At 39.2% G+C, this 26,152-nt stretch overlaps 1 protein-coding gene across 2 annotated transcripts in view; it reads right to left on the bottom strand.

The window, feature by feature from the left end:
* The window catches only part of LOC133648273 (paxillin-like), a 68,630-nt gene that overhangs the window by 7,000 nt on the left and 35,478 nt on the right, over nucleotides 1-26,152 (bottom strand). For both annotated transcript variants that reach the window (XR_009825836.1, XM_062044210.1), the window contains exons 7-10: nucleotides 13,229-13,387; nucleotides 7,636-7,809; nucleotides 3,523-3,604; nucleotides 932-1,080 (exon numbers count right to left, since the gene is read on the bottom strand). Coding sequence is in view for 1 of the 2 variants with exons in the window: in XM_062044210.1 (XP_061900194.1) it covers nucleotides 932-1,080; nucleotides 3,523-3,604; nucleotides 7,636-7,809; nucleotides 13,229-13,387 (564 nt within the window). In the remaining variant the exon portion in view is untranslated. The remainder of the gene's footprint in view (nucleotides 1-931; nucleotides 1,081-3,522; nucleotides 3,605-7,635; nucleotides 7,810-13,228; nucleotides 13,388-26,152) is intronic.

The following is a 26,152-nucleotide window of genomic DNA, read 5'->3' as shown; positions in this document are numbered from 1 at the left end:
TGCCATAACAATGTAAAAGGTTAATATGCTATTTCCTCCCCCTGCCTCTTTATCTGCTTTTCTTTTGTAATTAAAATAATAATTGTGCAAATCCTTTTCAACTTACATTCAATTGAATAGACTGCAAAGACAAGATATTTAATGTTTGTTACTTTTTGCAAATATTAGCTCATTTGGAATTTGATACCCGCAACATGTTTCAAAAAAGCTGGCACAAGTGGCAAAAAAGAGTGAGAAAGTTGAGGAATGCTCATCAAATCTTATTTGGAACATCCCACAGGTGAACAGGCTAATTGGGAACAGGTGGGTGCCATGATTGAGTATAAAAGCAGCTTCCATGAAATGCTCAGTCGTTCACAAACAAGGACGGGGCGAGGGTCACCACCTTGTCAACAAATGCCTGAGCAAATTGTTCAAGAACAACATTTCTCAACCAGCTATTGCAAGGAATTTAGGGATTTCACCATCTACACGCCGTAATATCATCAAAAGGTTCAGAGAATCTGGAGAAATCACTGCACGTAAGCGGCAAGGCTGAAGAAAAGCGACATCAGTGTGTAAAGGATATCACCACATGGGCTCAGGAACACTTCAGAAACCCACTGTCAGTAACTACAGTTGGTCGCGACATCTGTAAGTGCAAGTTAAAACTCTACTAAGCAAAGCCAAAGCCATTTATCAACAACACCCAGGAACGCTTCGTATTGTTGCATTCAAAGCGATGTTGGTAATTGAGGTAATTACTATCATTATCCATGATCAATATTGTTATGTCTATTGCTCCACCTGCAGTGCAACACTGTTCATTGTTCTTACCATCTACTTCATCAACTGCTATCACATGTGTACATATGGAGTGTCACATGTGTACATATGGAGTGTCACATGTGTACATATGGAGTGTCACATGTGTACTTATGGAGCGTCTCACCCTGCAGACGAAGCACTCGGGGTGCCAGAGGGAGTTGAGGGCGGAGATGTAGTTCTCCAAAATGGCGCGGGAGCAGCCGCCGCACTTGGGAGCAAACATGTCAAAGTAGTCCTTCCTGCAGTAGGCCTTGCCGTCCTTCTCATGGAACCCTGCACCAGTCACACATGGCTTTAAAATATATATATGTACATATACATACATACATACATACATACACATGTATACATATATATATGTATACAAATATATATATACTATGGCTGCAACTAACGATTCATTTGATAATCAATTAATCTGTCGATTATTACTTCGATTAATCGATTAATAATCGGATAAAGGAGACCGACTACATTTCTATCCTATCCAGTATTTTATTGGAAAAAAACAGCATACTGGCACCATACTTATTTTGATTATTGTTTCTCAGCTGTTTGTAAATGTTGCAGTTTATAAATAAAGGTTTATTAAAAAAAAAAAAACTCTGCGCACGCGCATAGCATAGATCCAACGAATCGATGACTAAATTAATCGGCAACTATTTTATTAATCAATTTTAATCGATTAGTTGTTGCACCCCAAATATGTATATATATATATTATATAGTTATATATAGTTGTTGCACCCCAAATATATATATATATTTGGGGTGCAACAACTAATCGATTAAAATCGATTAATAAAATAGTTGCCGATTAATTTAGTCATCGATTCGTTGGAGATATATATATATATATATATATATATATATATATATATATATATATATATATATATATATATATATATATATATATATATATATATGTACACACATATATAAATGTAAATATATATATTTATATATATATATATATATATACACACACATACATACATATACATATACAGTACATATATACAGTACATATATATATATATATATATATATATATATATATATATATATATATATATATATATATATATATGTACACATATATATAAATGTAAATATATATATTTATATATATATATATATATATATATACACACATACATACATATATATATATATATATATATATATATATATATATATATATATATATATATATATATATATATATATATATATATATATATATATATATATATATATATATATATATATATATATATATATATATATATATATATATATATATATATAAATACATACACTACCGTTCAAAAGTTTGGGGTCACCCAAACAATTTTGTGGAATAGCCTTCATTTTTAAGAACAAGAATAGACTGTCGAGTTTCAGATGAAAGTTCTCTTTTTCTGGCCATTTTGAGCGTTTAATTGACCCCACAAATGTGATGCTCCAGAAACTCAATCTGCTCAAAGGAAGGTCAGTTTTGTAGCTTCTGTAACGAGCTAAACTCTTTTCAGATGTGTGAACATGATTGCACGAGGGTTTTCTAATCATCAATTAGCCTTCTGAGCCAATGAGCAAACACATTGTACCATTAGAACACTGGAGTGATAGTTGCTGGAAATGGGCCTCTATACACCTATGTAGATATTGCACCAAAAAACAGACATTTGCAGCTAGAATAGTCATTTACCACATTAGCAATGTATAAAGTGTATTTCTTTAAAGTTAAGACTAGTTTAAAGTTATCTTCATTGAAAAGTACAGTGCTTTTCCTTCAAAAATAAGGACATTTCAATGTGACCCCAAACTTTTGAACGGTAGTGCATATAAATATATACACATACATACATATATATACATACACACATACATATATATATATATATACACACATACATACATATATATATATATATATATATATATATATATATATATATATATATATATATATATATATATATATATATATATATATATATATATATATAATAGGGATGCAACAACTAATCGGTTATAAAAATAGTTGGCGATTAATTTAGTCATCGATTCGTTGGATCTATGCTATGCGCATGCGCTGAGGCTATTTCTTTTAATATTTTTTTCATAAACCTTTATTTATAAATTGCAACATTTAACAGCTGAGAAACAATAATCAAGATAAGTATGGTGCCAGTATGCTGTTTTTTTTCAATAAAATACTGGCAAGGATAGAAATTTAGTTTGTGTCCTTTATCCGATTATTAATCGATTAATCGAAGTAATAATCGACAGATTAATCGATTATCAAATTAGTTGTTAGTTGCAGCCCTAATATATATATACCTCTAAACTGGATCACCTACACCTGCGTGAAATGTGTTTGTACTGCACTAAAAGATGAGCCTGTTTTGATGCTGAGATAAATGTTATGTTGTATTTTATTTTTTAAACATATCGTATATGTATTGTGTGAATTTTTTCATTTTTTATTTTAAATTGTAATTTTACTGCCTTTGTTACATCACGGCCAGGGGACTCCGGATGAAAACTAACCTTCTGGCTTTTTTGTAACCACGTGTAGTCATGTGTTTTATCAAGTTACATTGTCCCCTTTGAAATAAACTCATCTAATCTAAAAAGGTATGCAGCACAATTGTTGGTGGAGAAGCTGACACGGGTGTAACGTGGCCATGTTTCCACACAAAGTACCTTCGGGTCCAAAGAAGGAGCCACACTGGGCACAGAAGAAGTGCTCCGGATGCCAAGTCTTGTCCAAGGCAGTCACCACTTTCTGTCAGACACAAGAGATGACTTTATGTTTAGATGCACCATCACTAACTCAGAGAATACCTCATCTACATATTTAGTGGTGAATACCACTTTACTCATTACAAACACTCCATAGTAATTAACTGTAAAAATAGTCAATTATGTCCTCACCACTAGGGGGAGCAATGTGACAAGAAGCTTTTGGAGCAAATTAACACAGCAAGTCAAACTTTTATTTTGGACACAATATAAACTCACGGGACTCTTCATTAGGAACACATTGGCCACAACATTAGGTACATCTGTGGACTCTAAACACTAAATATTGCTATTGATATAATATATTAATGTGACAATGTTTGTACACTGCATATTATGTGCCACTTGCCAAGATTTTGGATTTCATTTCTAGAAATGTCCCTAGTTTTATTTTACAAGCTATTTACTTATTTTTAGTCAGTGACTTGACACCATCATCTTCATTTTAGCATGACTATTGTCTATTGTAGTATAAAAGTGTTAAAATGGTGAGAATAATATATTCAAATAAGATATTTTGGGGTTTTTTCTTCACATTTAAAGATTCTGCAACATCCCCAGGATTTTTTATTTAAGATTAGCAATTGAAATAATGCTGGTTTTCAAAATAAAATACTTCTTTTTATCTTAAAAGTCCTGCTAATTTCTTAGTTTAGGATGACTTATTAAGTAAAATTACCGTAGTACTTTTTTTTTCTAAAATACTCTTTACTCTTTAAAAAACTCAGTACAGTTTTTGCAGTGCAGGACTACATACAGTATTACTAGGACTCGCCAGTACAGTTTTTGCAGTGCAGGACTACAGTATTACTAGGATTCTCCAGTACAGTTTTTGCAGTGCAGGACTACAGTAATACTAGGACTCGCCAGTACAGTTTTTGCAGTACAGGACTACAGTAATACTAGGATTCTCCAGTACAGTTTTTGCAGTGCAGGACTACAGTAATTCTAGGTTTCTCCAGTGCAGGACTACAGTAATACTAAGAATCTCCAGTGCAGTTTTTGCAGTGCAGGACTACAGTAATACTAGGACTCTCCAGTACAGTTTTTGCAGTGCAGGACTACAGTAATTCTAGGTTTCTCCAGTGCAGGACTACAGTAATACTAAGAATCTCCAGTATAGTTTTTGCAGTGCAGGACTACAGTAATACTAGGACTCGCCAGGACAGTTTTTGCAGTGCAGTACTACAGTAATACTAGGACTCTCCAGTACAGTTTTTGCAGTGCATGACTACAGTAATTCTAGGTTTCTCCAGTGCAGGACTACAGTAATACTAAGAATCTCCAGTGCAGTTTTTGCAGTGCAGGACTACAGTATTACTAGGAGTCTCCAGTACAGTTTTTGCAGTACAGGACTACAGTAAAACTAGGAGTCTCCAGTACTGTTTTTGCAGTGCAGGACTACAGTAATACTAGGATTCTCCAGTACAGTTTTTGCAGTGCAGGACTACAGTGTTACTAGGAGTCTCCAGTACAGTTTTTGCAGTGCAGGACTACAGTAATACTAGGATTCTCCAGTACAGTTTTTGCAGTGCAGGACTACAGTGTTACTAGGAGTCTCCAGTACAGTTTTTGCAGTGCAGGACTACAGTAACACTAGGATTCTCCAGTACTGTTTTTGCAGTACAGGACTACAGTAATACTAGGATTCTCCAGTACAGTTTTTGCAGTACAGGACTACAGTAATTCTAGGATTCTCCAGTACAGTTTTTGCAGTGCAGGACTACAGTAATTCTAGGTTTCTCCAGTGCAGGACTACAGTAATTCTAGGATTCTCCAGTACAGTTTTTGCAGTGCAGTACTACAGTGTTACTAGGAGTCTCCAGTACAGTTTTTGCAGTGCAGGACTACAGTGTTACTAGGAGTCTCCAGTACAGTTTTTGCAGTGCAGGACTACAGTAATACTAGGATTCTCCAGTACAGTTTTTGCAGTGCAGGACTACAGTGTTACTAGGAGTCTCCAGTACAGTTTTTGCAGTGCAGGACTACAGTAATACTAGGATTCTCCAGTACAGTTTTTGCAGTGCAGGACTACAGTGTTACTAGGAGTCTCCAGTACAGTTTTTGCAGTGCAGGACTACAGTAACACTAGGATTCTCCAGTACTGTTTTTGCAGTACAGGACTACAGTAATACTAGGATTCTCCAGTACAGTTTTTGCAGTACAGGACTACAGTAATTCTAGGATTCTCCAGTACAGTTTTTGCAGTGCAGGACTACAGTAATTCTAGGTTTCTCCAGTGCAGGACTACAGTAATTCTAGGATTCTCCAGTACAGTTTTTGCAGTGCAGTACTACAGTGTTACTAGGAGTCTCCAGTACTGTTTTTGCAGTGCAGGACTACAGTAATACTAGGATTCTCCAGTACAGTTTTTGCAGTGCAGGACTACAGTGTTACTAGGAGTCTCCAGTACAGTTTTTGCAGTGCAGGACTACAGTAACACTAGGATTCTCCAGTACTGTTTTTGCAGTACAGGACTACAGTAATACTAGGATTCTCCAGTACAGTTTTTGCAGTACAGGACTACAGTAATTCTAGGATTCTACAGTACAGTTTTTGCAGTGCAGGACTACAGTAATTCTAGGTTTCTCCAGTGCAGGACTACAGTAATTCTAGGATTCTCCAGTACAGTTTTTGCAGTGCAGTACTACAGTAATTCTAGGTTTCTCCAGTGCAGGACTACAGTAATACTAAGAATCTCCAGTACAGTTTTTGCAGTACAGGACTACAGTAATTCTAGGATTCTCCAGTACAGTTTTTGCAGTGCAGGACTACAGTAATTCTAGGTTTCTCCAGTGCAGGACTACAGTAAATCTAGGATTCTCCAGTACAGTTTTTGCAGTGTAGTATTTAATTAGAATATACTGTACTACACCTAAATCTGCACTGGAGGGGTTTCTCCAGTGCAGGACTACAGTAATACTAAGAATCTCCAGTACATATTTTGCAGTGCAGGACTACAGTAATTCTAGGACTCTCCAGTACAGTTTTTGCAGTGCAGGACTACAGTAATTCTAGGTTTCTCCAGTGCAGGACTACAGTAATACTAAGAATCTCCAGTGCAGTTTTTGCAGTGCAGGACTACAGTAATACTAGGACTCACCAGTACAGTTTTTGCAGTGCAGGACTACAGTAATTCTAGGTTTCTCCAGTGCAGGACTACAGTAATACTAAGAATCTCCAGTGCAGTTTTTGCAGTGCAGGACTACAGTAATACTAGGACTCTCCAGTACAGTTTTTGCAGTACAGGACTACAGTATTACTAGGAGTCTCCAGTACAGTTTTTGCAGTACAGGACTACAGTATTACTAGGACTCTCCAGTACAGTTTTTGCAGTGCAGGACTACAGTAATACTAGGAGTCTCCAGTACAGTTTTTGCAGTGCAGGACTTCAGTAATACTAAGAGTCTCCAGTACAGTTTTTGCAGTGCAGGACTACAGTAATACTAGGAGTCTCCAGTACAGTAGTTGCAGTGCAGGACTACAGTAATACTAGGACTCGCCAGTACAGTTTTTGCAGTGCAGGACTACAGTAACACTAGGACTTGCCAGTACAGTTTTTGCAGCGCAGTACTACAGTATTACTAGGACTCTCCAGTACAGTTTTTGCAGTGCAGTACTACAGTAATACTAGGACTCTCCATTACAGTTTTTGCAGTGCAGTATTACAGTAATACTAGGATTTTCTAGTACAGTTTTTGCAGTGCAGGACTTCAATATTACTAGGATTCTCCAGTACAGTTTTTCCCTCAGCTTCTTATGTGTTGTAATGATGGTGTGCAGCTAATGTGTGAGTATAAACAACACATGCAGGCAGCTTTAGGAGGCGGTGGACTGGAAAATGTTGGCATGACTCATGTGGGACAGTCCCTGTTCTAAGTCCACTTCCCCTCATCGACACAGTGTGTGTGTGTTCATCATGGACACCAGCGTGTGAGTGTGTGTGAAGGTGTCACCAAGGAGGTGAATAAGTAACTAATAAGCTCCACAATGGTGGTGCGTTGTGTTACTCACATCCAGTATGGGTCCGTTGCAGTAGTGGCATCGCGGCGAGAAGAGAGTGTGGTAGTCCTTCTCACAGAAGGGCTGTCCCTCGCGCTCAAAGAAGTTGCTGGAGCCGATCTCGTCCTGGCAGTGGGTGCACACAAAGTGCTCAGGGTGCCACGTTCTCCCCATGGCCGTCACCACCTGAGACACAGGAAGTCATAAGCTGCACATGTAGCTGGGGGGGGGGCATGTATCTCTGAATGGTGTCAGGTTTTAATAAATTTTTAAAATTCAATTAAAATTAAAGCTGCAAGCAGCGTTGGTCGGGCCCCCATATTTGGCAGGTTCAAGTTGCTGAAGGATGTCAATCTATGAAATGTAGGTCTAAGTGAGACCTACATAGAGGTTTTTGTTTCATGTCTCTAAGACGTTCCTACCGGAAGTTACAAGCAGTTTTGTCTGTGTTTTCCTTCGAGGAGCAGTTTTGTCTGTGTTTTATTCCTAGGGGGCGCTAGAGCGCAATTTTGAGTTTTGGGGTTCGGTTTTTTTATTAGATCGCAATTTCCGCCAGTCTTGATGTGTGTAAAAAGTTTGGTGAGTTTTGAAGTATTTTAAGGGGGTCAAATTACAGCTCAAAGAGGCAAAAATGAGTGTTTTTATGAAACTTTTGTTTTGAAGGGGTGATTGTCAACTTCCTGTTGATTTTTGCTGAAGGATGTAAGTGTATGAAATCTAGCTCTAAGTCAGACCTACATAGAGGTTTTTGTTTCATGTCTCTACGATATTCGTACTGGGAGTTAGAGGAAGTTGTGTCTGTGTTTTTTTCCTAGGTGCTGCGGCACAGTGGTTCTTTTCTTTGAAGGCTCGTAAAATCAAAACCGTAGCACTTATCCAAACTCTTTAAGTATCCTTCAATCAGAAGGGTTCAATCTCTCTCCTGTAGTAGTTTGAAGCCGAAACGACAAACGCGCTCAGAGGAGATAATGTTTGATGTTTGGTGACCGCTTTTTACAAAAATTTAGTTTTGAAGGGGGGATATCAAACTTCCTGTTGATTTTTGCTGAAGTGGGTCAATCTATGAAATGTAGGTCTAAGTAAAACCTACATAGAGGTTTTTGTTTCATGTCTCTAAGACGTTCCTACCGGAAGTTACAAGCAGTTTTGTCTGTGTTTTCCTCTGAGGAGCAGTTTTGTCTCTGTTTTATCAAAAAATTGCGCTAGAGCACAATTTTGAGTTTTGGGGTTCGTTTTTTTATTAGATCGCAATTTCCACCAGTCCTGATGTGTGTGAAAAGTTTGGTTAGTTTTGAAGTATTTTAAGGGGGTCAAATCACAGTTCAAAGAGGCAAAAGTGACTGTTTTTAGTCATTTTTTGTTTTGAAGGAGAAATTGCCAACTTCCTGTTGGTTTTTGCCCGAGGATGTGAAATTATGAAATGTAGGTCTAAGTGAGACCTACATAGAGGTTTTTGTTTCATGTCTCTACGACCTTCCTAGTGGGTGTTACAGGCAGTTTGTTTTTTTCCTAGGGGGCGCTAGAGCGCAATTTTGATTTTTGGGGTTTGGTTTTTTTGACTAAAGTGTTATGTACGCGTTTTTTGATGTGGGTGTAAAATTTGGTGAGTTTTGTAGCATGTTAAGGGGGGCAAAGTAGTGCGCAAAGCTGCGGAAAAATAATAAAGAATAATAATAAAACCTTACAGAAACAATAGGTCCTTTCGTCCCAATCCAAAAGGACTCCCGTTGGGATTCCTTTTACATGGGCCGTGCGGGCCCTAAATATATATTTGTTGTGTGGGGGCAACATTGTATGAATGCATAATTCTTAGTGTACTATAAAGTCAGACTGAAATGGATGAAAGCGCGTATGTGCGTTGTATAACGATTAAAATAATAATGTTTAGAGATGTCCGACAATGGCTTTTTTGCCGATATCCCTATATTGTCCAACTCTTAATTACAGATTCCGATATATAATAAAAACTAATTTATTGTTCTTAATTGAAAGGCAACAAGGCAAGCGCTTGTTACTCTCGGGGTCTCCTAGCCGCTCAGGCAAATCATATTGTCTAAAAATGCATTTTTCCATGGATAACATGACATCATAGCGCCAAGTGCGTGCTCTTTCAGTCAATTAGTGCGCATATATACAGCCTGGCCCCCGGCCCAAATTGTTTTAAATTGTAATTTTGAAGAATTTACCTGAATGCGCATGAACTATTTCTGTTCAAAATTGTTAGAAATGTCACATGTTAAATATTTAAATAGTCAGTTTGCTGTACTGTGCCAACTGTACTACTATATGAGTACCGTATTTTCTATTGTTTCATTGAAAATAAAACAGCAAAGTCCATTTGGCTGTCATCTGTTTTAATTATGAGACACAATTTTGTCAAAATCATGATTTTTTTTTGTCATGCTTGAAATAAGAAATGATGACTTTAAAAAAGTAGTTTTATACTTGTGAGTGTTGATGACACAGCTTTGCAGCACTTGATATTCTAGTTTCAAGCATGTTTTACTCAATATAGGTCATCAAATCTCAGCAACAAGCTGCAATATCTTACTGAGATCATTTAGGACCAAAACACTTAAAACAAGTAAAACACTCTAACATAAAATCTGCTTAGTGAGAAGAATGATCTTATCAGACAGAAAATAAGCAAATATCACCCTTATTTGAGATATTTCATCTTACTTAGATTGCAGTGTTTGCAGTGTGTAACAACAACAGTTAGTGTATGTACTGTACAGAGAGAGGTGTTAGGTGCCAGTCATCTGTGGGCGCCTTTTTTAGCTCACACAAGATGTGCTTGATAGCCTGGAAATAACTTCTTTTTTTTTTAAACCACATTAGTCAGTGTACTTTTTTTGATCAAGACTGGTGTGGAGGAAATGTGCATTTGTGAAAATATCCACTTTTGTGTTTGTTTGTTCCTGCTTTGACATCATTTACATGTGCACATAACCTTGTATGTCAGACAAACTATAATAATACATGTCGCTAGTTCAAATAAATACTTTGAGAAGACGCTCACAAGCTGACTAGGTTTGTGTTAGTGGTCTATAGACTCTGTCTGTGTTAGTGGTCTATAGACAAGTTTTGTGTTAGTGGTCTATAGACTAGGTATGTGTTAGTGGTCTATAGACTAGGTTTGTGTTAGTGGTCTATAGACTCTGTCTGTGTTAGTGGTCTATAGACAAGTTTTGTGTTAGTGGTCTATAGACTAGGTATGTGTTAGTGGTCTATAGACTAGGTTTGTGTTATTGGGCTATAGATGAGGTTTGTGTTAGTGGGCTATAGACGAGGTTTGTGTTAGTGGGCTATAGATGAGGTTTGTGTTAGTGGGCTATAGACGAGGTTTGTGTTAGTGGTCTATAGACGAGGTTTGTGTTAGTGGTCTATAGACGAGGTTTGTGTTAGTGGGCTATAGACTAGGTTTGTGTTAGTGGTCTATAGACTAGGTTTGTGTTAGTGGGCTATAGACTAGGTTTGTGTTAGTGGGCTATAGACTAGGTTTGTGTTAGTGGTCTATAGACTAGGTTTGTGTTAGTGGTCTATGGAATAGGTCTGTGTTAGTGGTCTATAGACTGGGTTTGTGTTAGTGGTCTATGGACGAGGTTTGTGTTAGTGGTCTATAGACTAGGTTTGTGTTAGTGGGCTATAGACTAGGTTTGTGTTAGTGGTCTATGGACTAGGTCTGTGTTAGTGGTCTATAAACTAGGTCTGTGTTAGTGGTCTATAGACTGGGTTTGTGTTAGTGGTCTATAGACTAGGTTTGTGTTAGTGGTCTATAGACTAGGTTTGTGTTAGTGGTCTATAGACGAGGTTTGTGTTAGTGGTCTATAGCAGTGGTCCCAAACCACCGGGACCGATTGGTACCGGGCCGCGCAAGAAATTTAAAAAAAAAAAAAAAAAAAAATTTTTTATTTTTTTTTAAAAATAAATCAACATAAACACAATCTATACATTATATATCAATATAGATCAATACAGTCTGCAGGGATACAGTCCGTAAGCACACATGATTGTATTTCTTTATGAAACCCCCCCCGGTCCGTGGGACAAATTTTCAAGCGTTGACCGGTCCCCAGCAACAAAAAGGTTGGGGACCACTGGTCTATAGACTAGGTTTGTGTTAGTGGCCTATAGACTAGGTTTGCATTAGTGTCTATAAACTAGGTTTGTGTTAGTGGTCTATAGACTAGGTTTGTGTTAGTGGTCTATAGACTAGGTCTGTGTTAGTGGTCTATAGACGAGGTTTGTGTTTGTGGTCTATAGACAAGGTTTGTGTTAGTGGTCTATAGACTGGGTTTGTGTTAGTGATCAATATACGAGGTTTGTGTTAGTAGTCTATAGACGAGGTTTGTGTTAGTGGTCTATAGACGAGGTTTGTGTTAGTGGTCTATAGACAAGGTTTGTGTTAGTGGTCTATAGACTAGGTTTGTGTTAGTGGTCTATGGACTCGGTCTGTGTTAGTGGTCTATAGACGAGGTTTGTGTTAGTGGTCTATAGCAGTGGTCCCCAACCACCGGGACCGATTGGTACCAGGCCGCGCAAGAAATTAAAAAAAATAAATAAATAAATACATTTTTTATTTTTTTTAAATAAATCAACATAAAAAACACAATATATACATTATATATCAATATAGATCAATACAGTCTGCAGGGATACAGTCCGTAAGCACACATGATTGTATTTCTTTATGAAAAAGAAACCCCCCCCCCCCCCCCCCGGTCCGTGGGACAAATTTTCAAGCGTTGACCGGTCCCCAGCTACAAAAAGGTTGGGGACCACTGGTCTATAGACTAGGTTTGTGTTAGTGGTCTATAGATGAGGTTTGTGTTAGTGGTCTATAGACTAGGTTTGTGTTAGTGGTCTATGGACTAGGTCTGTATTAGTGGTCTATAGACTAGGTCTGTGTTAGTGGTCTATAGACTGGGTTTGTGTTAGTGGTCTATAGACTAGGTTTGTGTTAGTGGTCTGTGGACTCGGTCTGTGTTAGTGGTCTACAGACGAGGTTTGTGTTAGTGGTCTATAGACTAGGTTTGTGTTAGTGGTCTATAGACTAGGTCTGTGTTAGTGGTCTATGGACTAGCTTCTTAACCTTTCTGACCTTGGGGCCCAGGGCCAATTCAAATATTAACTCTTGTTTTTGACAATATGAAAGCATGTGTTAATCACAAAGATGATAATTTATTTAACACATAAACCTTAGACTTAGGTCAGGCTGATTGGACAAATGCGTACTCATCAAATGTACTCATAAATAACTGATGACAAATACGTTTACATAAAATGATGTAACTAATAATGAATATTTATTTTTATATTATCAATTTATATCTATTTTTGACTGTCTACTAAACTAAAGTGTAAAAAGCCTCACCACCTTAGTCATATTTTTTGTGCTTAAGAAACTTCTCTATTTTAGCACAAGACATCTTTTGTTTGCTATTGTCATTACTGCCACAAGTGGTGGAAAAGTGTATTACAGCTGCAGCCCATGCAGACCACCGCAGAGAAGCAGATATTTTTGGGGGGCCCAACAATGAGCTATGGTTAAATCACACAGTGGAGCAGAAAAAGCCTGAATAAAACAAAGTGGTTAAATCACCTGTCCAACTATGGGCTTATTGCATGCACCACACACGCCTTTAGCCACAGTCTGGACTCCCAGTCTGTTCAGGTCCGATTGCAGGCTGCCCAGCATGTTGTCCAGCTTGTTGGCTGGTTTCAGTGGTCCGGTGGGGGACGTCTTTCCCTGGGACTTGATCTAAAAAAAAACATTGCAGAGGTGTCATTGTCACCATGCACATGACATCACAACACACCCCCCTTCTTTTTCCCAGCTGCATTCACACTATTAGTTTGGTCAAAAAGTCCAACAAAGACTCAGCGTTCATATCAAGGCTGCAACTAAGCATTATTTTTATAGTCAACCATTCTCATAAAGATCAGTCCACTTATCAGATAATAAAGCGTACACATATTTAATGGCTTTATCTTTTCCATCGACTTCTAAATACACCTGAAGTTATTTAAGCCGTTAAAAAAAAATTAAATGACTTAAAATGCTGTCCATTTTTACCATCATATTTGTACATATCGTATTTGCTGATGTTGCTCTATTGTTATTGTTCTGTTTGCTGTTGTTGTTTTTGTCTCTCTGTCTAATCCCCCTCTTGTCCCAAAATTCCCCCTCTGTCTTCCTTTTTTTCCTCTTTCCATCCCCTCCTGAACCCGCCCGGCTGCACCAAATGATAATACATTTAATAAAGTCAAAAACAAATAAGGCAACAAGAGAAGCATCCCACACTTCTCTTTTGTAAAGTAAATGTGTACAGCCAATATGGGCATCTACATCTACTATATGATTTGCCTGAGAAGCTAGACAGGACAAAAAATATATAATAATAATAATAAAAATAAATAAATAAATAAATAAAAAATCAAAAAATCAAAAAAAAAAAAAAAAAGATAAAATGCTGTACATTTAAAAATAAAAAAAGGAAAGTCAAAGTGCTTTTAAAAAATATATATTTTTATTTTTTTTCCTCGGGATCCCCCGTGAAGAGCTGGACAAAGTAGCTAAGGAGAAGAAAAGCTGGGCTTCTCCGCTTAGGCTGCTGCCCCCGCGACCCGACTTCGGATAAGCAGAAGAAGATGCATGGATGGATGGGTATTAAACCTCTAAAGCAGGGGTCACCAACCTTTTTGAAACCAAGAGCTACTTCTTGGGTACTGATTAATTTGATTCTACAGATTTTCTGGATTTGCCAGAATATTTTTTTTGAATTTTAATCATAATAAGTTTGAAGAAATATTTCACAAATATTCTTTGTCGAAAAAACAGAAGCTAAAATGAAAAATTAAATGAAAATGTATTTATTATTCTTTACAATAAAAAAAAATAAATTTACTTGAACATTGATTTAAATTGTCAGCAAAGAAGAGGAAGGAATATAACAGGTAAAAAGGTATATGTGTTTAAAAATCCTAAAATCATTTTTAAGGTTGTATTTTTTCTCTAAAATTGTTTTTCTGAAAGTTATAAGAAGCAAAGTAAAAAAATTAATGAATTTATTTAAACAAAAGAAGACCAAGTCTTTAAAATATTTTCTTGGATTTTCAAATTCTATTTGAGTTTTGTCTCTCTTAGAATTAAAAATGTCGGGCAAAGCGAGACCAGCTTGTTAGTAAATAAATACAATTTTAAAAATAGAGGCAGCTCACTGGTAAGTGCTGCTATTTGAGCTATTTTTAGAACAGGCCAGCGGGCTACTCATCTGGTCCTTACGGGCTACCTGGTGCCCGCGGGCACCGCGTTGGTGACCCCTGCTCTAAAGGCTTAGTGGCCACATATGTGGACAGCACCTTTAAGCTCCTATTTCCAAAATTGTGTACACTACTGAATTGGGGTCTTACGGCCGCTTATGTGGACACTTATACTGCCATCTGGTGGTGTCAGAAGAGTATAACATACAATGGAATTTGAAAAAAAAAAAGTGTAAAAATAAGGATTAGCATGTCACTACATATGAAGTACACATTTGTGTACTTATGGACTAAGTACATCATATAAAAAGCTGATTCTTAGTTTTTATTCTAATTAGGGTCCAATAAGCCCAAATAGCAAAGAGGGGAAAAAAATAGCATGTAAACAAAAAGCTTGGGCCTTAAGAGGTTTTAAAAAATACAGCTTAGAAAAACTAGTGGGAAAGAAAGCTCCAAGTCGACAACGAACAACAGCGTAAGAAATGTTATCGGCAATATCCGTAATATAAAACTGGCACTTAGGGCGGACGTCAGAGAAGACTGGAGAGCCTTGATCTTACATGCCAGCAAACAGGCTTGATACTTCATGATTGTCATACAGAACCTTTTTTCGATGTGTGACTTGAATGCCATTTATGTGCTTCGAACATGGTAATAGTTTTGTCTAAAGTCCAGTCAGGGTATATTTTAAAGTCAAGCACACCAGTCAAGGACGTATGCGTTGACTTGATCACTGACCGTATGACAACCCACGCCACCTTTCGGGTAACCATCAAGGTAAAAGAGCATAAGTGGTCAAAATAAATGGTGGGTTTAATCATGACTAATGCAATAGTCTTTGGTGATTAATCACATCATTTTTGACATCCCTAGTTTTGACTAGAGATTTCCGATAATGGCTTTTTTGCCGATATCTGATATTGTCCAACTCTTAATTACCGATTCCGATATCAACGGATACCGATATATACAGTGGTGGAATGAACACATTATTATGCCTAATTTTGTTGTGATGCCCCGCTGGATGCATTAAACAATGTAACAAGGTTTTTCAAAATAAATCAACCCAAGTTATGGAAAAAAATGCCAACATGGCACTGCCATATTTATTATTGAAGTCACAAAGTGCAATATTTTTTTTTTAACATGCCTCAAAACAGCAGCTTGGAATTTGGGACATGCTCTCCCTGAGAGACTATGAGGAGGTTGAGGTGGGCGGGGTTGAGGTGTGTGTGTGTGGGGGGGGGGGGGGGGTGTATATTGCCGCGTCCCGGAAGAGTTAGTGCTACAAGGGGTTCTGGGTATTTGTTCTGTTGTGTTTATGTTGTGTTACGGTGCGGATGTTCTCCCGAAATGTGTTTGTCATTCTTGTTTGGTGTGGGTTCACAGTGTGGCGCATATTTGTAACAGTGTTAAAGTTGTTTATACATCCACCGTCAGTGTGACCTGTATGGCTGTTGACCAAGTATGCATGGCCTTCACTTGTTAGTGTCAAAAGCCGTAGATATTATGTGATTGGGCAGTGCCTTTAAGGTTTATTGGCGCTCTGTACTTCTCCCTACATCCGTATCCCACTCCGTCATATATTTTACTTTTTGAAACCGATACTGATAATTTCCGATATTCACATTTTAAAGCATTTATCGGCCGTCCGATATTATCGGACATCTCTAGTTTTGACCAAACCAAAAGTGACTGAACTGCGTTACACTCTCAGTATCTCTTCTCTCTAAGCGACTTTATTTCAATTGACAATAATCTGAGGTCTGTCAATCATCACAAGATGGCGGCGTAATTGTTTTTTGTTTTAGGTGAAGAATTGAAAATAGACCTCTTCGTCAAACCTATCACTGAAGATCAAGAGTTTCTAAAATTGGTGATGATGGTATACCGGCATACCGGTCTCTGAGCTAGTGGGACCAGTTAATGAGCGTCCAGCAGGACAGGCTATAAGTGTCGTGGTAAGTGTGCAGTCATACGGCAGATGAGGTTTCCACAAGCCGACCATTCCTGCACATGGCCAGGAGGGGTGACGCTCTACTTGCCCCTAAGCTCTTAAACTCTGCACTCCGACTCGGAACACACGACTCTTGGCGCCGTCACATGTCGGAATTAGAAAAGGGGCTCAGTGTCCCCCGCCTGGGTGTCAGCGCTACTCGTAACCTGGACTGACTGAGTACGCCTTTCCAGCTCCTGGAGACCCGGTGCCAAAAACAGACTTTAAAGTCCATCCTCAGGGAAATACAGCACAAGACTGTACATACAGTGGTGGTCGAAAGTGTACATACACTTGTAAAGAACATCATGTCATGGCTGTCTTGAGTTTCCAATCATTTCTACAACTCTTATTTTTTTGTGATAGAGTGATTGGAGCATCACATGGACAAAGATAAGACCTTCTGGAGGAAAAAATGGAGCTGTTTGGCCACAATACCCAGCAATATGTTTGGAGGAGAAAAGGTGAGGCCTTTAATCGCAGGAACACTATACCTACCGTCAAGCATGGTGGTGGTAGTATTACGCTCTGGGTCGGTTTTGCTGCCAATGAAACTGGTGCTTTACAGAGAGTAAATGGGACAATGAAAAAGGAGGATTACCTCCAAATTCTTCAGGACAAGCTAAAATCATCAGCCCAGAGGTTGGGTCTTGGGCGCAGTTGGGTGTTCCAACAGGACAATGACCCCAAACACACGTCAAAAGTACGGGTGTAACGGTACGTGTATTTGTATTGAACCGTTTCGGTACGGGGGTTTCGGTTCGGTTCGGAGGTGTACCGAACGAGTTTCCACACGGACATATTAAGTAGCGTAACGCACGTTGTGTAAACAATGCACACACCGAGGCACAACACACGGCATGCTAGCAGCTAACGGGCTAGGATAGACTGACCATACGTCCTCCTTTCACCGGACATGTCCTCTTTTGCGGAGCTGTCAGGGCCGAGTTTCTTAAATGCCTCAAATGTCCGGCATTTTGAGTTAGGGTTGCGTGTATTTTCAATGTACGTTCAGGGTTAAGAAGGGGTTAAAAACAAAACAAATTGTGCGCGCAGCAGCATTGGTGAGGGAGGGGCAGAGACAGAGAGAGCGAGAGAGTTATGATAAACGCGCATGCGTCGCCAGGCTCTGCTTTTTATCCATAGATTTATCACATTTAATTTTTTATTATCTATAGCAGGGGTGTCAAAAGTGTGCCCCGGAGGCCATTTGCGGCCCACAGCTAATGTTTTAAAGGCCCACGGCACATTCTAAAAATACTATTCAAATAAACAAAAACATAACAAAAGTGAAATAAAAAAGGTTAAATGTAATTTAGAAAAAGTTGCAATGTGGACTAATAAAACAAAGCTGGTTTTTTTTCTTTCAAACTGTCATTGCTCAAAACATAACATTGAATCAAAATCAATGTTATTATGAATTATTGACCTATCCAAGGTTCCCATTACTTCACATCAAATATTCCACTAAGAAAAATATTTTTGGTGGAAGATTTTGCAAATTTGGTAAATAAATAACCCCAAAATGTATATTTTGTTGTTTTCTTACTGTACCGAAAATGAACCGAACCGGGACCTCTAAACCGAGGTACGTACCGAACCGAAATTTTTGTGTACCGTTACACCCCTAGTCAAAAGTGGTAAAGGAATGGCTAAATCAGGCTAGAATGAAGGTTTTAGAATGGCCTTCCCAAAGTCCTGACTTAAACGTGTGGACAATGCTGAAGAAACAAGTCCATGTCAGACAAAACCAACACATTTGGCTGAACTGCACCAATTTTTGTCAAGAGGAGTGGTCACAAATTCAAGCAGCAGCTTGTGGATGGCTACCAAAAGCGCCTTATTGCAGTGAAACTTGCCAAGGGACATGTAAGCAAATATTAACATTGCTGTATGCAATGTTCCCTCTAATTTTTCATGTGTGTGAGCAACCGCAAAAACTCCCTAAGCATTGAGTGGCGCCCATGTGAGCAACATCAGACGTGCACACTGTGGCTACACCAGCAGCACACCTGTCCCAAACCTGACTAAATAACAAGTTCAATCTCCATCCATCCATCCATTTTCTACCGCTTGTCCCTTTCGGGGTCGCGGGGGGTGCTGGAGCCTATCTCAGCTGCATTCGGGCGGAAGGCGGGGTACACCCTGGACAAGTCCCCACCTCATCGCAGGGCCAACACAGATAGACAGACAACATTCTCTTATTATTATAATCAAATGACAGCAGTCATTTCCATTTCTAATATAAGTGTTTAGGCCCACTTACAATGACAATAACAAAAAATATTGTTTTTCATGAACAGTGTACTTGTATTGTCTGGGTGGAGGTCCTGCTTTGGAAAATAATTTGTACCCCTTTCAGACATTGCATTTAGTTCCCATTAAAACATTCACATGTTGCACAATGAGATGTAAGCAGGGGATCATGTGTACATTCCTGCAACTTCCTGTTGGTAAAACATATATTTTTATTAGTATTTATTTAATATACTAACAGCATTTCATGATTAATATTTATAAATTAAGATTCCTAATAAATGACACTAGAATAAGCACACATTTGATTGGTAAATCATAGTGTAACGACCTGGAATGACACTTTATGTGTGGTGTTGGAGTTGTCCGACTTTTTTGTGTGGCTGTAAACGCATCACTGGCTATGTGCCATATGTGCATGTGTTGGCGCAAGTGAGAAAGAGCGAGCGGCTGCTGTTGATATAACAAAATTGGTTTTGGTCTGGTTTGTACTGCAGAAAATGACCAGTTTTGCCAGATATAATTTTTTTTACTAATGTTTTGGTGATGTGTTTATGGCCGACAATAAAGAGTTTTGCTCAGTAAAGTGGTCGATGGAATTCATGTCCTCAAAGCGTCTCGACAGACGTTACAATATTTGAACAATGACGACGAAAACGGTTTTCTCTGTCGTGTCGAAAATTGTTATGCGCTTATTTTTTTATTTGATTTTGTGCGCGGCATAGATTTGCCGTGCGCAGAGGACGCTTCAGCAGTGCGCAATTGCACAGGCGCGCACCTTAGAGGGAACATTGGCTGTATGTATACTTTTGACCCAGCACATTTGCTCACATTGTCAGTAGACCCATGATAAATTCATAAAAGAAGCAAACTTCATGAATGTTTTTTGTGACCAACAAGTATGTGCTCCAATCACGAAAAAATAAGAGTTGTAGGAAACTCAAGACAGCCATGACATGATGTTCTTTACAAGTGTATGCACACTTTTGACCACCACTGTAACTAGATTGGAGTGTAAGGTAAGAGTAAAGAGAGGTGATCCATGCCTGCATAGGTGGGAAGAGGGGGTCATACTCAGTCTGACAGCCCACTGATAGAAACACCTTCGGAGGCGGAGGTGGGGTGACAGGTTTGGGCGGAGGGCTCGGTGACGGAGGGAGCAGGACAGGAGGCGGTGTGGGTTCCCTTGGGGGGGGAGTCGGCTCCTTGGGAGGAGGAGGGGTCGGTTCCCGGGGTGGGGGAGGGGTCGGAGGCGGAGGTGGCAGAGGCAGTGGCGGAGGCGTCTGTTTGACAGGGGGTATGCTTTTGGGGGCTGGCAGGGACTTTGGCGGACAGATAACTTTTCTCTGAGGGACGGGAGATTCGGGAGGGATGATGATCTGCACAGTTGGATGAGAACAGGAATGGCAAAGAAGAGCAAAGAAAGTAAGAAACAAAAAAAGGGAAGAAGAAATGCCAGCAAGCAAGGAACCAGTGTGCCTCAAAGCGCTACCTTGTCCACAGGAGGGAGGGCCCGCTCTTCCCGTGTTCTCTGCGGGTTCGACATCACGATGACTCCCTCCGTCAACCAATCGTCAGAGCGTTGTTTATGGCGGCGTTCCACGCGGCCGATTCCCAGTTTCCCCTGCAGCTCCTCAATGAGCTGATCTTGCGATCTGCTTTTATTGACAATAATAGGTCCCATTTTACGCCGCACCGCTCCGTCCCTGTACATGGGATGCACGTTGGCCGTCTCTTTGGTGCGACGTATGACCGACTTGAGCTGCAGGGCAGACCATAGTCAAGGTTGGGCCTTTTAGCAGAAAATTCCGTGTTTGGCTTCAAGCACAGGAGGAGCAATCAATAACACTCTGCAATATGCCGCATTTGTTGCACACACACTCTTGCAGTTATCCAATTGAATTCTCTTTTTGCCACTCAAATCCACTCGCTGTAGGTAAGTCAGGCATGGCATGCCGGAGAGTCCAGACAGTACAAATCCATCGCCAAATGCTTGCAAAGCAGCTTGCACGTGCCACACGGGAACTGTACTTCTGTAGGAATTTTGCCTATCGTTCACAATCATTATGAGAGAAAAGAACACACAAGCCTTTTTTAGGATGATAAAAGATGATTAAAAAAAACAATTGGAAGATGTTGTAGCCTTCAAAGCCCTCTAAAACAACTCCATCAACGTTTTATATACACACTGCAAGTATATATATATATATATATAATGTAGTAAGACACCTTCATAACAATATGTAATATGTACAATATACACACTGCAAGTATATATATAATGTAGTAACAGACACCTTCATAACAATATGTAATATGTACAATATACACACTGCAAGTATATATATAATGTAGTAAGACACCTTCATAACAATATGTAATATGTACAATATACACACTGCAAGTATATATATAATGTAGTAACAGACACCTTCATAACAATATGTAATATGTACAATATACACACTGCAAGTATATATAATGTAGTAACAGACACCTTCATAACAATATGTAATATGTACAATATACACACTGCAAGTATATATATATATAATCCATTAACAGACACCTTCATAACAATATGTAATATGTACAATATACACACTGCAAGTATATATGTAATGTAGTAACAGACACCTTCATAACAATATGTAAAATGTACAATATACACACTGCAAGTATATATATGTAATGTAGTAACAGACACCTTCATAACAATATGTAATATGTACAATATACACACTGCAAGTATATATAATGTAGTAACAGACACCTTCATAACAATATGTAATATGTACAATATACACACTGCAAGTATATATAATGTAGTAACAGACACCTTCATAACAATATGTAATATGTACAATATACACACTGCAAGCATATATAATGTAGTAACAGACACCTTCATAACAATATGTAATATGTACAATATACACACTGCAAGTATATATATAATGTAGTAACAGACACCTTCATAACAATATGTAATATGTACAATATACACACTGCAAGTATATATATAATGTAGTAACAGACACCTTCATAACAATATGTAATATGTACAATATACACACTGCAAGTATATATATAACGTAGCAATAAACAAGTTCATAACAATATGTAATATGTACAATATTTACCGTATTTTGGTAGTCTTAATCATCACGGGAACTAATTCCTCAGCACATTTATTTCTGTTTCCATAGCAACACACTTCCGACTTCTGGAAACACATGCGAGTGTGGGTTCTAATCATGGCAGACTTGGTAATAGACAACGAAGACGACTATTTTTGGACAAATGAGGATTCACAACCTTATCTTTTTGAAGCTGAATATACGGAGGATGAACTACTGCTTCTAGAAGCCAGCACGAAGGAAGAGTGAGGCGTTGGCGCAGACAAAAGCCGAGAGAGAGTGATGTCGGCATGACTCAAAGCTGCAAAATGTGGAACTTGAAGCCGAACTATTTCGACATAAACTGAGTGCTTACACAAATAAACCGGAAAAAAACGTCCCTGGCCAGCTGGACCAAACGCACAACTGTCCATCAAGTGGGTCACATTTTTAATTTTGATCATGATATACGCAGCACACTGTAATATGATTGTTCATGTTTTTTTACTCAGTACAGATTGGTGTGGTATCGCATTGTGTTGTGCATTACAAACTCAAACGCGTTTCGTGTTGACGTACGAGCTAGCTTATCTCTTCCGTAGTTAGCTTTTACAGCTAATACCGAAGCGTGCCGATGTGTTACCACGCCAAAAAAAAAAGAGTTCCTCAGTGTTCACTCTTACAATAACAATGTCGTACAGCTTGGTTATTATCCAAGTTACAGAACGTAAATGAAGTATTTTATTTATCGGCCGATAAATGCTTTAAAATGTAATACCGGAAATTATCGGTATCGGTTTCAAAATTATCGGTATCGGTTTCAAAAAGTAAAATGTATGACATTTTAAAACGCCGCTGTGTACACGGACGTCGGGAGAAGTACAGAGCGCCAATAAACCTTAAAGGCACTGCCTTTGCGTGCCGGCCCAATCACATAATATCGACGGCTTTTCACACACACAAGTGAATGCAAGGCATACTTGGTCAACAGCCATACAGGTCACACTGAGGGTGGACGTATAAACAACTTTAACACTGTTACAAATATGCGCCACACTGTGAACCCACACCAAACAAGAATGACAAACACATTTCGGGAGAACATCCGCACCGTAACACAACATAAACACAACAGAACAAATACCCAGAACCCCTTGCAGCACTAACTTTTCCGGGACGCGGCAATATACACCCCCCGCCACCCCCTACTCCCCACCCCCAAATCATTGAACATTACTGTCCCCTGGTGTCTGTTGCCGTCATCTCCCTTAGTCAAACGCAATACCCCCAAATTCCAAGCTGCTGTTTTGAGGCATGTTAAAAAAAAATAACGCACTCTGTGACTTCAATAATAAATATGGCAGTGCCATGTTGGCATTTTTTTCCATAACTTGAGTTGATTTATTTTGGAAAACCTTGTTACATTGTTTAATGCATCCAGCGGGGCATCACAACAAAATTAGGCATAATAATGTGTTAATTCCACCACTGTATCTTTCTGTATCGGTTGATATCGGAATCGGTAAATAAGAGTTGGACAATATCGGAATATCGGCAAAAAAGTCATTATCGGACATCTCTAGTTTTTGAATGTATTTTTAAAGTGATTTAGAGGTAGAATTGATTGCTCCCATTAGAATGCATAAACAACAACTTTTGAGGTCTTGTCTCCCATAAGTTTGGTGAACGATAGGCAACCTAAAAAAGTGCAGTTCCCCCTTTAAAAGAAAAGTGTGTTTTTGATGCTCAGGTTCTTATTTGACCTGAGCTTAATACAGGAGTATATCAGGAAGTTAAAATCTCAAAGTCTGCATCATTGCGTCAACATCCCAGGTGAGCCCTAAGACGAACACAACAATGTTGTCTCAAGCAAGTAAGGGCGTGCACAGACATCTTATTAGCAATTCTTTCAGCACAAGAAGCGTCCACAAGCAGATCTCTCCCTAAAAGCCTTTTGCAGTTCGTATGCGGCGACACACCATGCATCATACCACACCGATGACACCTTCCCCAAAACTACACTCCCAAAATAAGCTTCTTTCAGGAGTTTGGACCGTAATCTCCACAAAATGGAAAGCCCACAAAAGGTCCAACAAATACAACTTTAATGCCAGCCTATTTTGGGAGTGGAGTATGCCGTGTCTCCTACTTGGCCAGAAGCAGATAAACGCTCAACAGCAGATGGCTGCTGTGTCGGCAGATCCAGCGTTGCATCTGGTGTCCCCGGGCAGGTGGAGGGGGTGAAGCACTCATCCATCCAACTGGCTTCGGTCATGGGTGTTAGGGTCCCCTCTCGGCTCACGTCTGGGTAACTGCCATCTTCGTCGTCCCATGCTTTGTCCTCATCACCAGGCGTAACAGGAGTGGGCTGCTGGGTGTCATCTGGTGCTAAAAGTTGATCTAAGGCACTATCCAGGAAAGGCTCCCGGCAGGGCCACGTTAAGTTCATGATTTCACTCCGCTGCTTTTTCGTAGGAGGGGAAGAGGGGATTTTTGATGACACGGCAGACAGTAAAATTGGGGAGTTTCTGGAACTACTAGGGTCTGCAACAGTGTAAGTCTTTTTGGTGACTACGGCAGGACTTTTGGGAGCCGGGCTTTCACTCTTCCGAGTCGTTGCTGGACTTGGAAGTTTGGGAAGTACGAGTGGGTTTACGTTTTTAGGGCAAGTCTCTGGACTCGAGTCTCTGTGGACAATCACAGGACTAGCAATCTTCGGAACTGGACTTGAGAGTCTTTGAAATGACACTGGACTCTTAGGAACTGTTTCGGGACTAGAAATAGTCACAGGACTTGCACTACTTGAAACCTGACCTGACAGTCTTGGAACGGTTACTGGGCTAGTTGACTTTGGCAATGTTTCTGGACTTGTTGGTGGTGGTATTGGACTTTTATTCTTTTCAAGTGTATCTTGTCTATGACCTGTAGGTGCTGGACTGGAACTTAGTTGAAAGACCGGGCTGGTACTTTTAGTTTTAAGAGTGGCACTAGACTTTTTGGACACAATAAATGAACTTGGTTTCTTGGAAACATCCACTAAACAAGCACCAACTTGACTTGAGGCTTTACTAGTCGAGACTTCATTGGCAGACATACTTGGTTGCTTTGGGTTACTAGAAACACTGAGACTCTCCACACGCGAGACCTCAGAGGTGACATAGCCACTATTTGCCTTTCTGGGTGATGTAACCACAACTGTGGAAGCAGCTGAAAAGGTAGGGGTTGTGCAACCGTCTTCATCGATGTGAAGTTCCAGCGGAACAGGGGTAGAGGAGGGTGTGGTCTGACTAGATGTTACATCAACATCCACAGATGAGTCATTATGGGTAATTGTGGACGGAGCGTCAAAGGGGACCACAGAGGGGTCTGCGGCTTCTTGGTTCATTGACAGCTGAGAGCCGGACTAGCAGGTGGAGTTTGTACAAACAAACAAAGACATACAAGGTGATAGAGAAGAGAAAAAGCAGGTGAAATAGACTGAAATAAAGGGAATGGACAGTCATCAATCAGACCATGAAGGGGGCACAGGAAAATTAGCAGCAAAAAGTAAATAATACATAAACCGAAATCTGATACATTTGTAGAAAACTCCAGACTTTTAAATAAGATGTCACACATATTATTAAAATGGTTTGTTTTTGACTGCTAAATGGTAACACCCGAATACGTTTTTCAACTTGTTTAAGTCGGGGTCCACGTTAATCAATTCATGGTCCAAATATGTACTATCATCATAATACAGTCATCACACAAGTTAATCATCAGAGTATATACATTGAATTATTTACATTATTTACAATCCAGGTAGTGGGATGTGGAGGGAGTTGGGGCGAGGGGGGTTAGGTTTGGTTGATATCAGCACTTCAGTCATCAACAATTGTATCATCTGAGA

This window comes from Entelurus aequoreus, linkage group LG01 (genome assembly GCF_033978785.1).
Source record: "Entelurus aequoreus isolate RoL-2023_Sb linkage group LG01, RoL_Eaeq_v1.1, whole genome shotgun sequence".
NCBI classification, from domain to species: Eukaryota; Metazoa; Chordata; class Actinopteri; order Syngnathiformes; family Syngnathidae; genus Entelurus; species Entelurus aequoreus.
The sequence above is the reverse complement of the archived record's forward strand: the minus strand, read 5'-3'. Positions and strand labels throughout refer to the sequence as shown.